This window comes from Chrysemys picta, chromosome 16, assembly GCF_011386835.1.
Source record: "Chrysemys picta bellii isolate R12L10 chromosome 16, ASM1138683v2, whole genome shotgun sequence".
Taxonomy (NCBI): domain Eukaryota; kingdom Metazoa; phylum Chordata; order Testudines; family Emydidae; genus Chrysemys; species Chrysemys picta.
In genome coordinates, this window is record NC_088806.1 from 28,150,728 (window position 1) to 28,173,974 (window position 23,247).

At 43.1% G+C, this 23,247-nt stretch overlaps 1 protein-coding gene across 16 annotated transcripts in view; it reads left to right on the plus strand.

Moving 5' to 3' along the window:
* The window catches only part of NCAM1 (neural cell adhesion molecule 1), a 245,299-nt gene that overhangs the window by 196,783 nt on the left and 25,269 nt on the right, over positions 1-23,247 (plus strand). For 6 of the 16 annotated variants that reach the window (XM_065570602.1, XM_024109039.3, XM_024109045.3 and 3 more), the window contains 2 exons: positions 18,039-18,163; positions 22,027-22,204. In XM_065570602.1, the coding sequence (XP_065426674.1) occupies positions 18,039-18,163; positions 22,027-22,204 (303 nt within the window). Of the gene's footprint in view, positions 1-1,888; positions 1,931-18,038; positions 18,164-22,023; positions 22,205-23,247 lie in introns of all 16 variants that reach the window. The other 10 variants (XM_005291361.5, XM_024109043.3, XM_042851857.2 and 7 more) reach the window with 3 other exon arrangements.

Consider the following 23,247-nt stretch of genomic DNA (forward strand, 5'->3'; position numbering starts at 1 on the left):
GGGAGTTTTGCCATGGACTTCAGTGGGACCTTTCGCCCCTAGCATTTTACATTCCATTCCCATTTTGTGGGGGTAGGCTGCTGGTGTGGTCAAAGGGTAGTTTCCTGAGCTCATTTTGGCAAAATAGATAGCGAGAAAGGTTAGCTTCTGAGCCAAAAAAGGGAAATACTGAAATGATCAACAGATAATGGCTTGTCTCTCGCTAAGTCTACTGCTAAGTTGCCTCCTTGGGCTGCGGAAGGAAATAATTTCTTTCTATCCAGTTTGATCCTCTTAAATCTGCATCATCAGATTCAGGCTGTGAATCACACAGGGGTCTCTCCCATCTCATGCATGGCTCAGGTCAGCAAGACTGATGCCAGCATGAGAAAGGAGGAGGAATTAAACTCCGGCTTAGCTGCCTACACACCAGCCTGCAGCACTAGTTCTGGTGCCCCATGGGGAAGACTATCAGCTCTTCTATTTTTTTAAAAAATAAGGATGTTACTTGGTGTTATAAAAAAAAAAAAATCCCTCCCAACTGTGGGTCGTGCTGTGGCCCCTTTGGCATTTGGAAACGGAGACTTGTTTTGCTCTGGGTCCACTGTTCCTACCAATCCATGCAGGAGTGATGCTGGCATTTGCGCTCGTGCGGTCTGCCTTTCCTCTCTGGTGTGGAGTGATGAGCGCTGCTCATAACATTTGTAAGGGGCTTTGAATCTGTCACTCCTCAAAGATGCCACCTGTGTGATACTTTGCTTCCTCTAAGGCCGTTCTTTTTTTTTTTTTTCCTGGAGCGTGAAAGTGAACTCTGCCCGTGGGACCTCACCTCTTCCGATTCTGCCTCAGGTTGTGGCCATTGTTTGGAAGAAAGAAAGGGGAAGGGTATGAACACGCAGCACAGAGGAGTGTAAAGGCGCCTGGAACACAAACAGCAGAAGGCAGGCCATGGTCCGTTAGAGCTGAGCTGGTCCACGTAGCTCTGCCTTGTGGCCCACTGCTGCTTGCCATATGGGTGGCAATACTTAGGTACAGTAGGGAGGTAAAGCTGGAGGTTTACCTGCCGCTGCTTTGCCACTGTCACAGCCAGCTCTGTGCTAAAGTGGTGTTTCAAGCCCTGAAAGTCAGCCTGAGGTCATTGTGATGCTCCTGAACTCACTAGCACAGGTATTGTTGAGACCAGGAGCTCGGCGGGAGTCCATAAGGGACCAGGCAGAGAACACCCAGTCCCACTGGATGGGACAACAAATATAGAAGGGATAGAAAGTCTTTTCTTTGGGGCAAGTGGAGGTGAGGAAGAACCATCTCGGAGGAGCAGGCTATCTCCTAATTGTCCACTGCGGGGTCTTTTTGCACCTTCCTCGGAAGCAGCAGATATTAGCCAGTGTCAGAGACAGCATCCTGCATTGGCAATTCCGACGTTGGTTTAGCCAGAGCCGAGTTTAGGGTGAACATGGGCTGGGTATCCGAGAATCCCAAAGGATTATTGTTTTGGGTAGAAACCATGTGAAACGGCAGCAGCTTTGTCTGGCTCCTTTGAGATTTGGTTCAGGCTCAGAACTCTGGGGATACAAGCATCCCTGGAAACAAAGCCGTTGCAAAGGTCTGCGGGAGCCCCTGCCATCTCTGAGAACCACACAGCTGCAGTCACCGCTTCTGAAAACAGGGAAGAGCCCCTTGTTTGTCTGTGGAATTCAGATGGTGCAGTGGGGGTGGGGGTGGGGAATCCTAGCATGATGCAAATCTAATATTTATAAATGTGGGGCATGGATCGTGTGCAGCCCTGCCTGTCTCCTCCTCATTAGACTTCATTTCTCCTTATCTCCCTCTTCTTCTCACCCCCCCCATTTTTATTTTCATGCTATGCTTCACCTTTACATGTCCTGTCCTATCCTTCGTGTTTCCATAGCAACCCTGCCTCCTACCAGATCCGAAAGCACAGAGCAGATGAGTGAGTAGACGGGAATTGCTCCCCCTTGGTCCTGAGTGTTGGTTGTTACAGTGTAGATCTTCCATCATCAGCAATCAAAACACGTCTTGTTATTTTGGTGTCTTTTAAAGCTTAAGCAACAATCTGGTATTAATGGATGTGTGAGCATGCGGGTGATAAGGCCCCAGCATGTTCTCCCTCTCCCCCCCCCCCCCCCGCCTCCACTCCCCCATCCCAAGGATTTGTTTGAAATTGCAAACTCAGGGTTTACTAGAAACACAGGTATTTTTAAGTATCGGGGGATAGCCGTGTTAGTCTGTATCTACAAAAACAACAAGGAGTCTGGTGGCACCTTAAAGACTAACAGATTTATTTGGGCATAAGATGCATCTGAAGAAGTGAGGTTTTTACCCATGAAAGCTTATGCCCGAATAAATCTGTTAGTCTTTAAGGTGCCATCAGACTCCTTGTTGTTTTTACAGGGATTTTTAGTTTTTAAAAATCAAACAGTGTAAACTGACATTTAATGAACACTTCCACTCACTCCCCAAAGGATCATTTTCCGTCAAGCATTTTTTGGAGTGGGTTGGAGGGGAATCCAGTCAAAACTGAAGTGGTGGTGGTGATGATGAAGATGAGAATGAAGAGGAAGATTCAGGAAGCTGCATACCGTCACTCCCCTTGGTGGTTTTCCCTGCACAGAAGTCATTGGCTAGACCCAGAACAGCACAAGGCCCAAAGACCAGGAGACACTGTCAGCAGGGGAAGGACTGTTTGCAAATAGACCAGCAGGGAGGCAGCTCATGGAATGATTTTTCTCACCATCTATCCTGCATTGGAATGGTGAAGGAAGCGCAGGGAGGTAGGAGCACTCCCTCAGCAGGAGGGCTGAGATTCTCCCGATGGATCAGTCTGGATACTTGCATGACCCTCATCACCCTGGTATCCAAGCACCTCCAAATCATTAATGGATTTGATCCTACAAGAGGGGAATACTGTCCCCATTTTACACAGAGGGGAATTGAGGCACAAGCTTGAATAAACAGCTGCCAGAAGATGTGTGTGTAGCTGAGCTGGAAATCAAGCCCAGGTTTCCTGAATTCTAGTTCAGTGCCCTGTCCACTAGACTGCTCTTCCTCATGGGCCTAGATACTACAATGACAAACCTCAGCAGAATAACCAAAAGAGCTAAAAAGCACAATGGCATTAGTTGATTTGTAGACAGAAATCAAACAGATTTACTGCACAGTGTCCGGCAGAAGTGTAAGCAACACACAGGCCACTTCACTGAACAGGGCTGTCCAATGCAATTTGCACAGCCTGTGTCTTCGGGAGCTTTGTAGCATTTCACATTCCATACCAATCCAGGCAAATATTTGCAATACAATCCTGGGAGATGGACAAGGTGATTGAGCAAAACTTAGCTATATACTCTGCAAACACTGAATTCTCAGGCAGATGTGTGCTAGCTTGCTTTGGTTTTCAGTAACACTGTGTGTGTGTTCGCCTGAGAAGAAGCCATGTTTATTTGCAGTGGGTTGGAAGCCATGAAGCAGATATACTAAAAGCATGAAACACACGTCTTTTTTACGGGAGGTTGGGAGGATGTTCAGTCCAAAGCTGCGAGAAGAGAAAAAAACATGCTGTGTATCACCAGCCCTGTCTTTGGTCTTGCATCTAACATGAAATCACCTTTTATCTGCCAGTGAACACAGTTAACAATTTCTTCCTCTCAGTATCTTTCTCGTGTGTGTAATGTGCAGAATTCTAATTCCTAATGCTTTTAAAGTGGGAGCTGCTCCATTTTGCAGAAGAGTATTTTTTATTCCGCTCACACCGTTTCCCTGGTTTTTCTTTTTTTGGTTGGGCGATAAGTAGTGCTACTAATGCAGTTTTTTTTTTCTTTTTTTTCTTGCAGGAAGCAAGGGTTGATTGCAGCCCTTTCCCTAATTTCTGGACTCAGATGCAGTTAGGAGATAGAATTTCCTGTCAGAAATGCAAAATCTTTTAGTGTTGCTTAATAGGAACATGGCTTGTTTCACATGAAAGATACAAAATGTTAGTTTGTGTCAAACATTTTTCATCCCCCAAAATTAAAAATATATAGATAATCCTCTGTTTTTTACCGTGAATGGGAGTTCAGCTTTTTAGATATTTGCAGAATCCTGCCTCTTACTGCCTCGTTGTCATTAGTTTCTTCAGTACATTTATGTAAATAGCAGAGGTGTTCACTTCCATGCTAAGCTGTTGTACAGCATGGTAATGCGCTGTATTCAAAGACCAAAAAAAAAGCCCACCTTGGCGACAGCCAGCCATTGCAAAGGCTTGGCATCATTTTATTACTGTTAAATCTGGTACAGCAGCTCAAGTATTGCCCTAATGTTTTTTCAAACAGAGACTGGGTGAAATTAAAGGCCAACCAATTATGAGAATAGCTACTTAACACCTCTAGTCCTAAAGGCAGAACAGAAAATGAACAGGGGGCCTTATCCAAAGCCCCCGGAAGTCCCTTTGCTGTTGACTACAATGGACTTCGGATGAGGCCAAATGTTTTGGAGTTTGTTTTTTTCAGGATATGTAGCATATGGGAGGAGATTTTCAAAATCACCTAAGGGATTTAGGAGCATGTCTCCACTGACTTGGCCTGCTAAACCCAGGGTTGTGAGTTCAATCCTTGAGGGGGCCATTTAGGGATCTGGGGCAAAAATCTGTCTGGGGATTGGTCCTGCTTTGAGCAGGGAGTTGGACTAGATGACCTCCTGAGGTCCCTTCCGACCCTGAGATTCTATGACTTACAATGAGACTTGGACTTGAATTCCTTTGGGCGTATTGAAAATCTGCCCAATAGCATTTCATCACAATCACCTGCAATCCATAGGAATAATGGGGTGAGATCAGTGGGAATATGGAACTTCCCTACAACTGTGGAATTCCCTTCTAGAAGAACTGAGAATGATTGCTAAGCTTGCCACCTTCAGGCTGCAATGCAAGACCCAGGAATGTGCCATAATAACACACACACACATGAGATAATGAGGGCTGACCACCCCATGACTGAAAATACTTTCTCCTTTGGGTGGTCAGTCTGCTTTGCTCCATCCTGTGTGATGCAGACATGGCCATAGCGACCCATGTATCCATGACTTCCAGATTCTCACTACATACGCTACCTGGAAATGAAAGATCAGACTCCAGAACAATTCCATCTGGTGCAGAACACACAGCCGTGGCTGGAGCAACCATCCAGTGCTCTGATCACTTGATTGGCTGCCCACCAAGTACATGATAAAGGTCAAGGTTCTAGTCTTGGGGTAAAATTTTCCGAAACGCCTAAGTGATGTGGGATCCTAAATCCCCTTGGCTTTCAATAAAACTTAGCCTCCTAAGACTTCCAGGCACTTTTTAAAATTTTATCCTCGAATAAAGTTCTCACTAGGCAGGTTGTGGTCTGATCTCTGAAGCTGCTTCTCCTGTCCATGACCAAAACCATCCACAATAATTGTAGTGCAAAAGAATAATAAGGTGAGACGATAGGGAATTCGGAAACAGACCCTCCTCAGCAGCTGTCCTACAGCCATAGAACTCCCTTCCAGAAGAACCAGCAGTGACCTTCCTGAAATGCAAGACCGGTGAATTTGTCATAATGAATACCTATAATTTGTAAGCAAAACCTCTGCTTTCAGAAGGCAGGAAGAGGAGTGTATTTGTAGTCTGCCCACTTGGATTTCTGTAATTGTGAGCATGGCATAATTACATAGAATTTTTATAATCTTTTTCTATGTTTTCTAACCATTGCTTCTTGCCCAAGTGGTAACATGTCCTATCTTGCCAGGTAATAGCATCAAGAAAACTAATGGCTTGATTCTCAGTTATACTAAGGCTACAGTGCAGAGTGTAGAGTAGCTTTCATGTGATTGGGAATCACCACCTAAAGTATAATCAGAGACAGGTAAACATTTTAATGCAGACAGTAACGTTTAAAGGGGACAGTGATTTGGGCAGAGGAAAACCAAGAATAGGTGCAGTGGCCTCCAGTCCTCCTGTCCTGCATTCCCTCCCTTCACAATCTGTTCACGTTCCCTTCTCTATTTAGCAATGTCCATGTCTTCCTTGTGCCATACCGGTCATTAAGTGTCAGTGCCAATCACTTCTGCCCTCGCCTCACTCATGAACTACCCCCATGTCACATTATCACTGGGATTTTTTCGATATGATTTGTTTGATCTATTTCTGAGTCTTCAGGCTGGTTTAGTTAGATACAGCTTATGTACTTTCAGAGCTGATTGCTGGACTTAGCAAGTCGTGGTTGCATTTTAGTGATTAGCAACTTCAGCCTCAGTAATAAATGAATGGATTTTTTTCTCTTATTATTAAGAAAGATTTTTCTTCCTACAGAAATCGAGGCTCAATTGATACGAGATGCTAAGGTCCATCCTTGCTAGACCATTGGCGATGACTGTTTCTCTGTCTCCTCTTGTGCCTGGGTTGTTACTGAATAACATGTCTTCCCTTTTTCTTTTCAACAGTCTTGTGGATTCCTTCTGCTGGCCAAGTTCGGGGACAACGGTCCTTCACTTCAATAATGTTTATTCGCTCCCTGACTTGGTATTAATAAGCAGTGATGCAGCTGTGCCTAACACTTACTGGTGTCATAACTCAGTGCTTTCTCGGGTTTAATATTCTTATATTTCCAGGCAATTTTACTGTCTCCCCAATGTTTCTTATATATACTGGCTAATTTTAATTTTGTTTATATTTTATTTAGTCTGTAATTCTGTTGTTGATTTTTTCCCTTGCCCATTGTTTACATCAGTTTTTTAATTTTTTGTATTTTCCATGTGACCTCCTCCACTTTCCTTTCAACCAATCATGTGCGTGCGTATCATGTGACTTTGTCATGTGGCTTGCATGGTGCTGATGATGTCGTCCACGCTGGTGAACAGAAGGTAAAAAACTTTGTTCTGATTGGTTGACTAGATCTCGGGGGAATTAACCCCCCCCCCCTCCCCAGCAATTAGGGACCTCTAAATTCCATTGCTCAAAATTTCTTTTGTAAACTTTTTGGAGAGATTGCTCACCACCTGTTATCTGCATGTGAAGAACTAAAAGCCAACCATCTGCGCTGAGCTAGAAAGATAGCTTTCTATGCAGAAAACCTATGGCTTAATCTTTTGATTCATTCAGTGTGAGAACACAACAGAATCAGCTTCTCTGGGAACACAGTAACCTTTGGAACCACACTTTGGGTGTGAAATCCTAGCCCTATTGAAGTCAGTGGCAAAACTCGGATTGCTTTCAGTGGGGACGGGATTTTGTCCTCTGAGTTTCACTTAACACTTGTATGAAAATATGGGCCTGATCCTCAGCTAGTGTACAGCAGCATATTTCATATGGCTGTTACAACATTTTGTTGACCTTTTCTTTGCAAATACAATTCTGATAATGATTTTCTTTAGATGGCACTCATTTTTTTTAGCCTATGAAAAGGCAGAAAATAAAAAAGCCGATGAAAACCCCCCAAAAGCTAATTTATAAACATAAAACAAAACTTTCTCTTATCATGAGAAAAGCATAAATGTGGCAAGAATGGAAACTGTTTTTAGAAACCTCTTTATGTATATTGATACACACACACACACACACACACACACACACACACACTACATAATCAGTGCCCAAGCTTTAAATTTTTTATATTGGAAGTAATGCCATTGAAGCTATATTTTGCTGGTCATCACCTGCCAAAGTACTGTATCCTTCCTACATATTATCTGTCCCAGTCAGGAAAGGGAATTAATCCGGATCAGAAGTCATTTAACAATTACAGCAACTGGTGGTCTCCAGGAAATCAGGAAGCAAACGATTGATCCTTGCAGTTAAGGAGATAAAATTACTTCTAATTAAAGCTCATGGCAGCCAGAAAATAAATAATTTAATATTGTGATTGTTGCAACCTCACTTAACACTCCATGCACACTATAAAGAGAGGGGGAAACCCCTGCTTTTCTGCTTCCCTGAGTAAGGCAAACAAATTGTTTGGAAACTCACAAAGCAATTGGCTTTTTACCCATTAACTCTAAATCACCTTATTGTTTTGGAACATTGCCAGGAAAGCATTTGGGCTGGGGTTTTACTAGGAAACAAAACTAACACCAATAACCTTACCACATGCATGGAAGCAGTCCCTTCCTTTCCCCCAGTGCCCCAAGCCCCTCATCCTGCTCTGAAAACTGATTGGGCGACATCCATGAGGAATGAAGACCTGGCTGTCTCGTTTTGCATGTCCTTTTGTTCTTGTTTTGTTTTTCGTTTGCTTCTCTTGTGTGCGTTATGAAGCCTTCTTCCTATTCTCTTTCTCTCAACCCTAGTGTATTTACCACTTCTGATGCCTTTGATTGTGTAGATGTGGCTGCTCTGTGTTTCAAATTGTGGCAGCCTTTGTCACAATTTAGTCCCATTTACCTGGTGGCGCAGGGGTAAGGAAGTGAGCTGCTCCTTTGATCACATTTTGCAAAAAATGAAAGAGATAACCAGACTATAATTGTGTGTCTTGAGAAATAAAGATGCTGGATCTCGCATTAGTGCCAGATGGCCAAGTATTTTGACTGCTGATACTGGGTGTCTCAATTTTCAGGTGCCCAATTAGAGCTGTTTCAAAGGGCCTTGCTCTTCAGAGGGCAGGTATTCAGCACTTTCTGAAAATCAGACCCATTTTAGCCATTTAAGATAGTGCACTGGACTGGGACTCAGGAGATCTGTGTTCTGTTCCTACTCTTCCAGTGGCCAGCTATATGACCTTGGGTAAGTCATGTCACCTCCATGTGCCTCAGTTTCCCCGTCCCAATAAAAAGGGGGAAATGATAGTTACCTCCCTTTTTAGAGCGCTTAGAAATCTACTGATGAAAAATGCTATATAAGAGGTAGGGATTATTTACAATGTCCCAAAGTCACTGGCCTTTTCTGAAAATCCTGACCACGTAGCTCCAGCGTGAGATCAAGGAAGTATTTGATTTAAAAAAAAAAAAAGGCAGCCTATTTCATAGATACAAGAAAGCATTTTTGCAGTTTGTGGGATTCACTGCAGCAGGATATTACTGACACTAATGATTTAGGAAGAATCACAAAAGAATTCAAGAACGACCTAACTAGAAATGATCTGCACTACACTAGCTGCATATAAAAGCTAAGACCGAACCTTTATGCTTCATAATGGTGCAAATGATCATCATCTTGGGACAGTCAAAAATGTCCCCTTCTCACATGTACAGCCCTGTTGAGTTGGCCAGATGCATTATGAAACATTAGGTGTGGGCCACTGTGGAAGTGGTAAGCCAGTGTGGCTACAGCAATGGCTTGTTCTGAGATGCTGGTGCCTGGAGTAAGAAAGGCAGCTGATTCACTTTAGATGTGAATGCTTTTTTGCCATTCTTAGCAGAGCCACACATTGTTTTTTCTCCTTCCCAAAGTTACAGATCTGGACGCTGGAAGAAGTAGTGGAGTGGGGCTTATCGGGGTGCCCTAGATGCCCATACTGTGAAGTAGTTTACTCTTAACCTGTCGTGTTGTGCAGTGGCAGGATGAAATGCTGGGAAGAGCCTTGCTGGTCACAGTGTATTAGGTGCCTTGCAAACTGCTGGGCTCACCCAGAGCTACCCAAGCTCTTCTCACATTCAACTCAGGAGAGAGCGATCAGCTGGAAATAGGACAAGCCCTGAGAAAGAGAACAAGCATCGCATCACACCCCGTCTGCAGCTATTAATTCGTCCTCGCAGTTAAAGCATTTCTGGGCTTACTTCCAGTTCCACTTCCTGGAGCAGACACCTGGGGGGCAAATGCAGACCTGGGATGAGCCTGCCTCGCTCCAGTGATCGGCAGAGTAGCTGAGACTGCTTTTAGACCCGTATGTTTTACATATCTGGGTGAAATCCACCCCTTTTTTATGGGGAATTAAGCACATGGGTCTTGGAAATTACCCAGCGTAACGTGTGCAACCCCGATTTGCACGGCTAGTACTCTAGCCTCTGGGCTGAAATAAAGGCTGCTGTCCCCTTATGTGTCCTTTGAGCTATTGAATCTATATGGACACAAAGGTCTCGATCGTGGTTTATCTCCAGAGCTAGCACAGAACCCCTTCCCATCCTGCAGCACTACCCCACTGCCCCTACAGAATCTCCCCAAAGGGCTTGTCCTTCCCTCTGCGTTGGAATGAATTTCCTCCCTGGGCAGATTGTGTTTGTAAATTGATTATACAGAGCAAGTCTAACAGGCTCGATACTTTATTTAAATGACTCCCTTGAGGAATTTCCTTAAACTGCCCCCATAGAGTTGTTATAAGGGGGGTTTCCAATAAGGAGTCCAAAATGCACAAGCATGAGCAAGTTTCTGAAGTATCCATAGGCGCTACAATGTAAATGGGAACCTGACTGGCATGTGTATAAACACCCCTCTAATCCACCCTTGCTTGCCAGCCCTCTTCATGTGGATGAGATGCATGTTCTAAGCATGAGTTCTCTCTAATCTTATAATGACCTTTTCTCTTCAGCTACTGACACTCTGACTCATGATAGGATGGCTGGTTCGGCCGGACTAAAGTTTTTACACTAAACTTCTTCCTTTTTTGGTTGAAACATTGTACTAACACACTTTTATTTTACAGCCCCTGTGTATGGATTACAACTGCCTGTTTGAGACAAATATGTAAATATATATATATATGGATAGAGATATGAATATTTTTCCCCTGGGTTTGCGCTATTATGATTTGTTTGGTTTCAGACATGATGTTGATAGTCATTGGTCATAGACTGTAAGTACTTACATGGGGAGAACATTTCTGGTAGTAGACGGCTCTTTAGCCTAGCGGAACGAGCCCTGGCAAGATGCAGTGGCTGGAAGTTGAAACTAGACAAATTCAAATGGGAAATCATTATAATAGGAGGGTAGTTAACCATTGGAACAGCTTCCTAATGGATATGGTGGATTCTCCATCACTTGAAATCTTTAAATCAAGATGACATCTTTCTAAGGGCTGGTCCACACTAAGCCCCCAGTTCGAACTAAGATACGCAACTTCAGCTACGTGAATAACGTAGCTGAAGTCGAAGTATCTTAGTTGGAACTTAAAGGTACTTACCGCGGGTCCACACGCGGCAGGCAGGCTTCCCCGTCGACTTCGCCTACTCCTCTCGCGGAGCAGGATTACCGGCGTCGACGGCGAGCACTTCTGGGATCGATTGATCGCGTCTAGACAAGACGCAATAAATCGATCCCAGATCGATTGCTTGCCGCTGAACCAGCGGGTAAGTATAGACATACCCTAAGAGAGAGTTTTTAGATCAACCACAAGTTGTCGGGCTCGATGCAGCAATCACTGGGTGAAACTCTCTGGCCTATGGTATACAGGAGGTCAGTCTAGATGGTCCCTTCTGGCCTTGAGATGTATTAATGTATGAATGTTGTCTCTTCATTGTGAGGTTATCGTGGGAGGGAATAACAATGAAGTGTGGATCTGGTGTTATCCCTCGTGTTAGCTACTGGTGCATTGATCAAGTTTGCCAAAGATGCAGCAGTATGGGGACAGGGCTAAGCATTGCAGCGCATGGATTTTTCAGTAGTGCCTAAATGACTCAGTGTCCAGCATAATAAGTAGCAATCGGTGCCCCTGATTGTTGTTGAAGCCAGTTGCTAGTCTGGAAAAACATTTCAACTCCCTTTAAATAACAGCTTGGTTGGGCAGGACATTTGTTTCAGTCTTGGTTAATTATTGGTTAATAATCTTGGTGCAATTATTTCTGTAATAGCTTCCTTGACTTGAATCAACTCAATAATGACAAGTAGTAACCTTCCTGGTTGTATTTTTGGGTAGCACTGGGGAAGGGGGAAAAAAAGAATTGATCAGTTAAGCTGTTGGTGTTTTCAGGATGCCCAGGAGAAGTAACTCAATATATATTTGCTATCCAGTCTGTGAGCATTCATTTGTTTCCCTTTAATTTGCAGTCTGCGTAATGGCATTCACTCTCCAAGCACTAATAATTTCTGGAGAAACCGAAGCTGAAATGAGATTTGCAAACATCTAGTCTTGGGAAGCTGACAGCAATGATAACAAACCCCTTTGATTAAAATCTAGGTGGCCAATTTGGTAATCAGTTCATCAAATCCTGTCCTTTTTTATGATGGGTGCATATCCGGCAGTACTGCAGAGGCCCAAACATAAGCAGCCCTTGTGCTGTAGACCAGGGGAAACCCTGAGTGGAGTTTAAAGAACTCTTTCTGGGTGTCATTTGCTTCAAACGGGACCAGCGATTTAGTGACCGCTCCATGCATGGTCATCCAACTAAGCTAGGGTTCTGATTTGTTGGTGAAAAATATCTGAATCAAAATCCAAACTGATAAACATGAGAAGGTAGGGTGAACTCTTCCCATCCATGGACATCCTGCAAATTCCTAGTAATCGGCTACAATTAAACTCCCAAGTACATTTTTATCCTAATAAAGCCTACAGGCTTATTAACCGTCATGTGTTTTGGGATCATGTAACAGAACAATGTCTGAGGAGCAAAGTATAGATCAGAGTTTCCTATTCTGGGTGTTGGATCAGACTCTTAGGTCACAAATGTTATGTCTTTAATGCCTCAGCCTTGTCGTTATTTGAACTTGACCCTGTGCCCAATGGCAGCACTTCCGTTAGCTTCAGTGGTGCAGGATCAGTCTTTTATGAAGATCTTAAAATAACATTTTGCTACAATTTGGTGTGATGATCAATCTCTGCTCAAGGGAGGCCCGTGGCTGGAACAACAGGAAGTGCTGCACATTAGGATGGAGGTGCAGAGCTGTGGGGCTCAGAGCTGGAGTAGCAGGAATGCTGCAGGTTAGGACTGAGAAGAGCTGTGTGTGAGAACTGCCTGCCTCTCATACACAGTGTCTGTTCTTAGTCCCTTGTGGTTCACATTAAGACACGCTTAAATAAATAAATACTAATACCAAAGAGAGTGTTCTACATTTGTATAATTATAGTTGACAGAGATGCTTTTTCTAATGATTAGATAAAATATCTGCAAGAATTAGGGATCCAAAAGGAGACCAGATGATCGAATATAATTAATCCTGGGACTTTGCTGGGAGCCCTGCCTGCTGACTGCGGCTGAATTGTAAACTTTAATTTACAAATAATTATAGCATTGGTTTTGCTAAAATTATCCATAATGAAGTCAATCAGAGTATCTTTCCGAGAAATAGAAACATGCGGGAAATCTATAAATGATTTCAGCTATTAAAACATGTTTAGTGAAACCATAATAGTTTGCATGGCCCTTTATATACCCTGGCATTCTAAACCTGGGATTAGCACTACATGCATATGCAAGACATCTTCATTAATAGTCACTAATTAATGGAAGAACCAGTCTAAATTACCAATGAGTTTATGGATTATAAAGAGTCTAGGATAATGCCTCTCACAATGTCCTTTGTTCATTTATTTTGACAACTGTAATTTATTTTCCATTATTTTTAACACCGCTTTGTAATGTACTAGTAGCAAATGCACTGTAGTATCTTTGGCAGAAGTAATGGAAGTCTTAGTAATACAAGACCTTACAACTGCCCTCTTCTATTAAATCTTTGCTGAGAAAAGAGAAGGGAACAGCTTTTGGGAGTGTGAATTATATGGTGTGCACATTAGCAGTGAATGGAGAGATGATCTGAACCCTACTGAAGTCAAGGGAAAGACTCCTTTTTTTTATTTCGTTGGCTTTGCATCCGGCCCTTTTCAAGGCTCTGCTGTTTAATGTTACAGGCCTGAGTTTTCATGCTGCTCTCTGGTATTTTTATTTTCTTTTTGTTCATCTTGTAAATTAATCCTGGTCATAAGTATCCAAAGTAATTTAATGGCGATAATGGCCCAGATTCCATCTAAACCCACTGAAGTTGCACCAGGGAAGAAGTATCACATTCTTAGACCTTATTATGTCATTGCTCTGTGAACAGCCATCATGGGCTGAAATACTGCAGAGCAGTCAAAGGCACATCATCAGGAACAAATGGCAGAGCAGATGTAAATCAATTTGCACCAAAAAGGTGGCGTACAGCATGCTGAGAGGGTTTTTATTGATTTAACCTTCCATCATTACGCTTTCACGGCTGGCAGGCAGATTGCAGGGAGGCAGTCTAGAATCGGAGAGTGGTGTGGCAAAGATAGCAAGCCAGCAATCAGAGGTGGGCTTGCGGTGGCAAGGGAAGCGTGGGGGCTATCAGTGTAATATATTGTGGCCCAGTATTTTTAAAAGAGAGATGATTTCTAATAGCTAACATCCTGCAACCTTACACGCAGGAATATTTAAATAATGCACATGAGGAAAAGGATGTTTTAAAGGCAAATCCACTACTCCAGTGCTGCACTGAAGCAGAATTCCTGTGTGTATCACATCTATCTAGTTTCGTTTGTCACAAGCTGGGAATGGGCGACAGGGGGATGGATCACTTGATGATTACCTGTTCTGTTAATTCCCTCTGGGGCACCTGGCATTGGTCACTGTCGGAAGACAGGATGCTGGGCTAGATGGACCTTTGGTCTGACCCAGTGTGGCTGTTCTTATGTAAACACTTATATGGCCCCCACTGGTATCCAGGTGCCTCACACTCTTTAATGTACTAATGTCCAAAAGACTCCAAGATCAGAACAGTTTTCAGGTGGGGCGCGGAGGCCAGGAGAGACTAATTGACTTGCCCAAGCTCACTCAGGAAGTTTGGCAGAGTGAGAAATCGATCCCAGCTCTTCCAAGCTGTAGGCGATCTCCCTACCCAGTGGCCTATCCTTTCTCCTTGTCTGAAGTCTCTAAGTCACATGCTCTTTCAGGCAATGGTAGCTGCAGATTTGAGATCAGACAGTTCATTAATTCTTCTGTTTTGAAATCGTTTCAAAGGTATTTAAGTGCCATAAGATGCAGATAGGCAAAGCACCAAGGTGCCATTGAAAACCTGCCTGGGAGTGACACCAGAGTAAATTGCTCAATTTATAATAGTTCCTTTTTTTTTTTTTTTCTTCCAGGTTCCAGCCTTGCAAACTCAAGCTGGGATCTGAGAGTCAAGCTCAGATTTGTACTTCTCATGCATTACATCCCCAGTAACAAAAATTCTGTGAGCTACATGCCGCCCTTAGCTCAACGGGGCTGCCCAGGATAACCGAGGGCAGAACCTGGCCCTGGAGATGGTTAATAGTTCTATTTGATATGTGAGACTGAATAAAAATCCAGCTTGCTTTTTCTTATCAGTGCTGGATCCACAAGGGTAAGAGGAGTAGAAAGTAGTTACAAACAGGTTTATCCCAAAAGTTTTCAAGGAGAAAATCTGATGAATAAGAAGGTGCCATTTTCACAGATCCGCTTTTCAGTGTAGAACTGTACTTGGTAGCTAGTCCATCGTGCCAGGATTCTGTTACTCTCTGGACTGATTTGTATTTTTTAAGCCTATCTTCATGAAAACTTCCCTGCTTCCACTGGCACTTGCATCATGCATCCTTTTTATTTTTTCCTTCGTGAGCCAAAGGGAATTAAATCTGCAGAAAACATACCATAACAAATAAGGGGGGGTTGACGGAACACTCGTTTCTGGAGGGGATGTGCACAAAAACCCCATTGATGCAGAAGCTGTGGAAAGGAGAAGACAGTGGGTGTTTTCATGGGGCAGGCTTCTCAGTGGAACGATTACTGTAATGTTGGAGCTCTGCATTTGCCCGAGCTCACTTCACAAGGAGACAAAGTCCCTGCTAGTCACATTGTTTCTGGAATAGATGAAGGAAGACTGGTTTGGCTTATCATTAAAACCTGTAGATTGATAGAATTCCATCACTTCTAATATAAGGCCAGTGCTAGCTCTCTTTAACGTAACGTATGTTTTAATCACATTAGCCAAAATTATTCACACAACAAATATTTGAGTCTTAATAGTGAGCCATTGTCATATCTTGGTACCCCACCACTGATAACTTCCAGAGTTGTCATCCTTATAGATTTTGGATTCATGGAGCTGGGAATTGGGTCTTTAATGCAGCCTCAGACTAGCATGGAGTTTCTGGGTCTCGATGCCCACAAAGACATTGGGTAACAGTTTCTAAATTGCCTAAGTTACATTTTCAAAAATGATTGAAGCACTCAGATTCTAAGGGGATGAGTACAGAATAGAGCCTATGTCCCTTTGACTTTCAGCAAGACTTGAGATCAAATTTTTTAAAGCATTAAAGTAACTTAGGAGCCTGTAGGTTAAATTTTCAAAAGCACCCATTGAGTCACATTGGGACTTAAGCATCTAAGTCACTTAAGCACTTTACAAAATTTTACAGTAAATCCTGTTTTTAAATTAACTTAGGAGCCTAAATCCCATTGCCTTTCAATAAGCTGAATGGTAAAATCTCCAAAAGCACCTAAGTCTCATTGAAAGTCAGTGGGAATTAGGCTCCCAAGTGACTGTGTTACTTTTGAAAATGAGACTAAGGCTTCTAAATCATTTAAGAGCTTTGGAAAATTGTATTCATTGATTTTTTTTCTTCTCTTGTTGCAAAAGAGGTGGCTTGATCACAGTGTGTAAGTACCTACATGGGGAACAAATATTTAATAAGGGTCTTTTCATTCGAGCAGAGAAAGGTCTAACACAATCTAGTGGCTGGAAGTTGAAGCGAGACAAATTCAGATGGGAAATGAGGCATAAATTTTTAACAGAGAGAATAATTAACCATTGGAACAATTTACCGAGGCTCATAGTGGTTTCTCCATCACTGGCAATTTTTAAATCAAGATTAAATAGGTTTTTTTCTGAAAGATCTGCTCTAGGAATTATTTTGGGGAAGTTCTTTGACCCATGTTATATGGGAGGTCAAACCTAAATGATCACAATGGTGTCTTCTGGCCTTAGAATCCATGAATAAACAACAAAATAGTAGTAATGCCAGTTCCAAACAGACTTCAGGGGGTAAATCATATCAATATGAATTAGAAACAGCTGAAACCTGGAGAAATACCAAAGGGAGTATTATAGGGAATGTGTATACAGAAATCTGACTCTAGCTGTGGTCTCTCTAGATGGGAGGTTAGCACTTGTATCAGCATAATTAAGTCATGTGAGTTAAGTTTTGTTTCATGCAGAAGAGCTGATATTGTAAAAGCACAAGGAGGAAATGTTCACTGTGTGGGGAAGTGTTCTCTGCGGATCTTGTACAAATGCGATAGAGCAGGAATTGACTCACCATTTGCCTTGAGAATCACAAGAGCCACCACTAGTGAATGGCAGGAAATGGCCCTAGGTAAATGGAAGTCTTAGGGAGGAGATTAACCCCTTCTTGTCCTTTGTGGACATGGCCTGGGCTGCAAATCAGGAGAATGTTTTCTCCTTTTTTTTAAAAAAAAAATAACATTACTAAATTGGAGACAAGGGTCTGATTCCCCATTGCTGGGCATCATCCTGTGTAGCCATCTACACCAATGCAAACTGAGTGTAAAATGCTGCTATTGTAATGCAGTAATATTGTATGCCTACTTTTCACTGCTGTACATGACAGTACAAGGTGCAGGGTGATGGAGAATCCCGAGATTTTTTTCAAATTTGAAAAGCATTCAATGTGCAGACCGAGAAAAAAATGATATAGGAGGAACATGTCTCTCAGTGGAGAGGCGAGCTAGCCACTTGAAACAGAGAGTTTGCTCTGTATGCACTTCAGAAGAGTGGCCCTGCTGGTTTGACAGACTGACACCCACTTTGTTTTGCTGCTGTTTAACATAAGAATTTCAGAATGAAAACCCTTAAAACTGCTTCTGAGTCGCAGACACCAAGGAGCTATATTTCAAGCCCAGCTTCTGCCCTACCTCTGGTTAGCCACATGCAAAATTTCACCTGAATTTTGTAAGCACAAATACCTGCTAAAAATTCTAACCCTTGCAAATATTAGAATCTCTCAGGAGCATGGGATGTGTTCTCACGTCTGTGTACCTGCGTTTCCATGTGGGTGTGAGCCAGGGTGGAGCAGATAACCTGCCCATAAGTGTTTCAGGATGATGGTGCACTTTTACTGCCTTTGGTTTGTTTATGTATTTATTTTTATGAAGTGGCTGGAAATTAAATATGAGTCAAACCATTATTTCAGGGGAACCCAGCGCACCCAAACTGGAGGGCCAGATTGGAGAAGATGGGAACTCCATTAAAGTGAACCTTATCAAGCAGGATGATGGAGGCTCCCCGATCAGACACTATCTGATCAAATACAAAGCTGTAAGTATGACCACTAGCCGAGACAAAGCACAACAGTCCCTATCCCAGGGACCTTGCAGTCTAGGCATCAAGAAATGACAGATGGACGCACCGGACAAATGAGGTGGCATTGGAATAGACAGGCACGTAAATATACAGAATTTAGCAGAAAATTCTTAGCTCACCACTTTCTCCTTGACTTTGACCTTGACTGTTCATTTCCTTCGCTTCCTCCCTCTCCCCCTGGCTGCACTGCTATGGGTGATAACAAGCACATAGATTTTTTTTTTAATTTCATGTTCTTATGAAACATAATAGCCAGCAACATTTTCAATAGGCCTTAGTCAGTGGCTTGAAACATGGGGCATTATTTAACTTCAAACTCTTATCTTAACAATTTACAACTTTCATGCTGTATTTCCCAGCTGACCCTATATGCTTGGATAATCCACATATTGGTAACAAATTATTGTGCACTAGTGACTTAAAAAAAGAATATGAGGCGAGGTGACTGGATCAACTGTATTCAACGTTAGATGGAGACAATATAAGGACAACTGTATTCATGGCCATCTGGGGGGACGCTATCTGAAGATATTCCTCATTAGGCCCCAAGTAAATTAGATCTCTATAATTGCCTAGGGTTGTGAAACCCACACTGCTCTATTTTGAGCAAATGCCCAATGGAAGGATTGTTTTATTATGAGTAGGTAACATTGCTGCAAGCTGAAGAAATGAAACCAACTTCAACTTCGGCTTTTGCTAGGTGATGTTTGATGTCCTCTGTTCTACAGCAGGCAAAGCAACGAATCAGAGAATATGTTGCAGCTCGGCCTTAAGGAATAAGAAAGTATTGGAGTAGCCTTGAGGTCCTAAGGATCTGTAGGGCTGGGGGAAGTTTTGCTAAAAATTACTGATGCTGTTTCTGTTGGCTGGACAGTCTGCTCCAATATTAATGTGCCTGGTAGCAATTAAACTGTACCACAGCCTTTAGTGGACGTTTTGGGGCATTTACGAAGCAGATCTTCAAGACTAAGCCTGGTAGACCCTCTCATGAAGTAATTCTGTACCAGCCGTCGGGAAACCACTTTTGCAATAAGACTCATCCCATGCAGTGGGGTGAGTGAACCTCAGAGTGAAGCCAGCAGAGTAAGCCTGGCGCTCGCGCTAGAAATGACATAGGGACTCTTGCATCCCCTCGGGTGCCCTCCCAACCACCCTCTGACAGGAGGGAGTTGTTAAATTCTTACTAGGTGTTTTAGCTTCATAGAATCCAGAAGATAGAGATGAAGAAGACCTGTTAGATCATCCAAGCCATCTTTCAGAGGCCATTGCCGAGGGGAGGGGCTTGCACAGAGTAAGCATTCTCCGTTGCTGGTGGGCTTTTGTTTTTTGTTTTTGTTTGTTTAAATTTATTATTCTAAAACCAACCCCACCACTTCGCACTAACAAATGTTCCACCATGAGGAAACCCCACTCACTGCCTTCTCCCTGCTGCTGTACGTCACATTTGTTCACCAACCCATGTGTTACCAGTGTTCTGAAACAGCCACATGCTGCACTGCTCTGGGGACCCTCATTGGCTAATGAGAAGGCTTGTTTGCAACTTAGTGGAGGAATTTTCCATTGTCAGGGTGCTTCGATGCCACTGTGATCAGTATGCAGAAGGTAATTCCAAGGTACAAAAAAAGCACTAGATCTCAGTAAATAGGCTTCATAGGGTTTTTCAGATGCACCCAGCACTGTGACTGATCCTAATTGAGTTGTTTTTCTCTTTCATGAAAGGTTTACAAAAAACATGCATAGAATACTTTGCAGTAATAATAATAAAAAAGGGCTATCCTGTATTGTTTTTATCCACACATACACTGTCCTGCATCTAAGACAACGCCCTAATTTGTTGATGCTGAAATTAATTAAAATGAGTGACCCGCCTATAAACCAACAAGCTGCTCATCCTTGGAGGAAGAAATGATGTTTTATATGGAAAGCTTGTGTGCTGTAACTTGTTGCCCTGGTTAAACCCATCACATTATCAACCTCCAGTTTTAGGGATGTAAATCCCAGGGATGTTATGGATTCTTCGTCACTTGAGGGTGTCTTTTAAAAAGCGATGCTATAGCTCCCGCAGACATTACGAGCCTGATACAGAAACTACTGGCTGAGGTTCTCTGGCCTGTGCTAGGCAGGCAGTGAGATTAGATGATCATAATGGGGGGGGGGGGGTGGGATAGCTCAGTGGTTTGAGCATTGGCCTGCTAAACCCAGGGTTGTGAGTTCAGTCCTTGAGGGGGCCACTTGGGGATCTGGGGCAAAATCAGTACTTGGTCCTGCTAGTGAAGGCAGGGGGCTGGACTCGATGACCTTTCAAGGTCCCTTCCAGTTCTAGGAGATGGGATATCTCCATTTTTTTTTTTTTAATGGTCCCTTCTGGCCTTAAAAATCTATGAAAACCTTTTCGCTTAGTTTTTAATGACCAGGTCATTTAAAAAAAAAAAAGTGTTGCCATGTGCCCACATGACCTTGTCCCAAGCTTGACTGCTGGCTTATGCCTTGTCTGCCCTGGGTGCTGTAGAAGGCATTTTCTCCAGCCTCTTCATGCTTTTCCCAGCCTTGATGCACATTTCTGTCTTCTCTGTTCATCTGTTGGTGGATCACCTTAACTGCCCCACTAAACTGCATTGTGTATTAACTGGCTTCCCTCTCCCAGTGAATGACCTGAAATATTACCATAAATAGGTGACTTACATGCAAGTACCTCTAGGTAGAATAATTGATGCATGCAGCTGGGGATGAGCTAGGAGAAGAATGCTTTCTTTCTTTTTTGACCATAGCACTCATGTGAGGGCTTCCCCTTTGCCATAAAATGAGGTTCGCCGACAGCATGTGCTTCGGAATGCTGTGGAATCCTGGATGTGAACTGGCCACTGAGGAGGCCACATGATTTTATCATTTTTTGTTAGTCCTGTCCTTTATATGGATCACTTATTTCCTGGGGCACGTTCTCGTCTGTGAGGAGAGACCAAGCCGCTGGTCTTTGAGGGTCACCACTGCCCTTTCACCGCTCTGACTGGCTCAGTAAGAGTAGGAAAGCAAAGGAGCTGCCCCGTGACAGTAGCAGGACTCACTGCTGGGGTTTAAATTGCATTTTTGCTGTGCAAGAGCTGAGATAATGGCAGCCCTCATCCGCCATCGAGGTGCCGTAGAAGAGCAAGCTCAAGGGAGACTGAGTACTCAGGATATCTTGGTAACAGGTTTGCAAAGCTGCCTAAAGGATTTGGACACCCAGTTTCCATTAAAATTGGAAATTAGGGATCCAGATCTCTTTAGGCAGCTTTGAAAATCTCCAAGAGACTAAAGAGAGCAGACTAGACTAAACTGGTAAACTAGGCTCGCCCTCGGTTTGGAAGCAAACCTTTGTCATCAAAATGGTCTGAATTCTATGTACCAGCGCTGCAAAGAATCCTCTGAAAATCCTGGGCATGTTTCATACTTCAGCAACGTGCGTGGAGGGTCTGGAGCTTGTCTTTCTAAAACAGGTGTGTGATCTGGTGTCAGGCAGAGGGGAGAGGAACAAGCAGCAGGGTTTTCTTTAGACACGATAGCTCTGTACTGGGAAATAAGTAGGGAAGATGCTGCTTAGATTTCATATGTTCTCAATCAGCCACCCCTTCCTAGGGACAGATTCATCTGCTTCTGGCAGTAGGTTCCCCATTTGGCACCTGCTGAGTTGTCTGAGAACCCTGTGCCTGTTTAAAACCTCCCTGTTTATTTTACATCATGTGGGATGTTTATTAGTTGATCATCCTCCTATCTCAGAACTGACCATTAAGACCATGCACTGTGTTTTTTATCCCCTCTCTCCTCTCACCATCCCCCAGAAGCTTTCCTCAGACTGGAAACCAGAGATCAGACTCCCCTCTGGCAGCGACCACGTCATTCTTAAGTCCCTAGAGTGGAATGCAGAGTATGAGGTCTACGTGATAGCTGAGAACCAGCAAGGGAAATCCAAGCCTGCACACTATGCTTTCAGGACTTCAGCTCAGCCTACTGTAATCCCAGGTATGACCGCCACAAGCTTTACCATTGTTTTCTGCTTTCAATTAATGCAACTATGCCGCATCCCTTAATGTGCCTGAATAAACCCTGACAACTTGCTTGCTTAAAGACATTATCATAATTGGTTACCCATTCAAAGCATACGTATAGCACAGCAAAAACCTGGTAGGAATGCTCCATGAAAACCCGTTGTCTGACTATTCACAGGAAATATTTGCTGTTGTATCACTATAAACTAACAAGACATGCAGATGAGAAAAGTGCTGGGTAGAAAATGCATTTCTGAAACCAGTAAATAGGGTCCCTGATTCCAAGCCAAGGCAAAGGGAAAATTCAGATTTCTGGTATCGTGCTTTTCACAACATGAATTGCCCTTTCAAACCTGCTTTCTGCTTGCTTTTTGCTCGTTTGCTGATACAAGACAGTTATCAGCGGCATAAAGGCGTAAAGAGCTGGCTGGTGTGGTTAAAATTGTTCTGTGCTGCATGGCCTTTATTAAATGAAATGGAGACCAAATTAAAGCACTTTCTAAAGCAAACCTGTTGCTAAAATAATTACACTGGGTAGCCCATTAGGCAAAAGAAATTGAATAATGTCAGCAGTCCTTTTAGAAGCTGCTGTTGCAGACAGACTGATGCATCCTTCATGGATTTCTCTCCCCATAAAACAAGGTGCAATCACAAATACTGCAATAGCCAAACAGTCCCTAAAGTACAGACATTTGCCGGCAGTTTGGTAGCCTGCAGGAGAAAGAAAAGGTTTGGGAGAATCTCCTTTCCAGACTTCTCTTGGCCCATATAATAATTCAGCCACCGAAGTCCCTTTGGGAGTAAGACCCTCGGACCAGCTATGATTTTAAGTTAACACTAGATGTACAAGTCTGAAAGCTAGCAAGCTGGAGCAGTAGAGACAGCCGCATTGAATAGCCTGAGTGAAGAGCATTCGTGCTGCGATCGTTGCCTATGATCTGTATTAAGGAAGTTATTTCATTTTATTTTTTTCTTTAGAGCTTTATCTGTGACTCTCTCACTTTTTTCCCTCAAAGC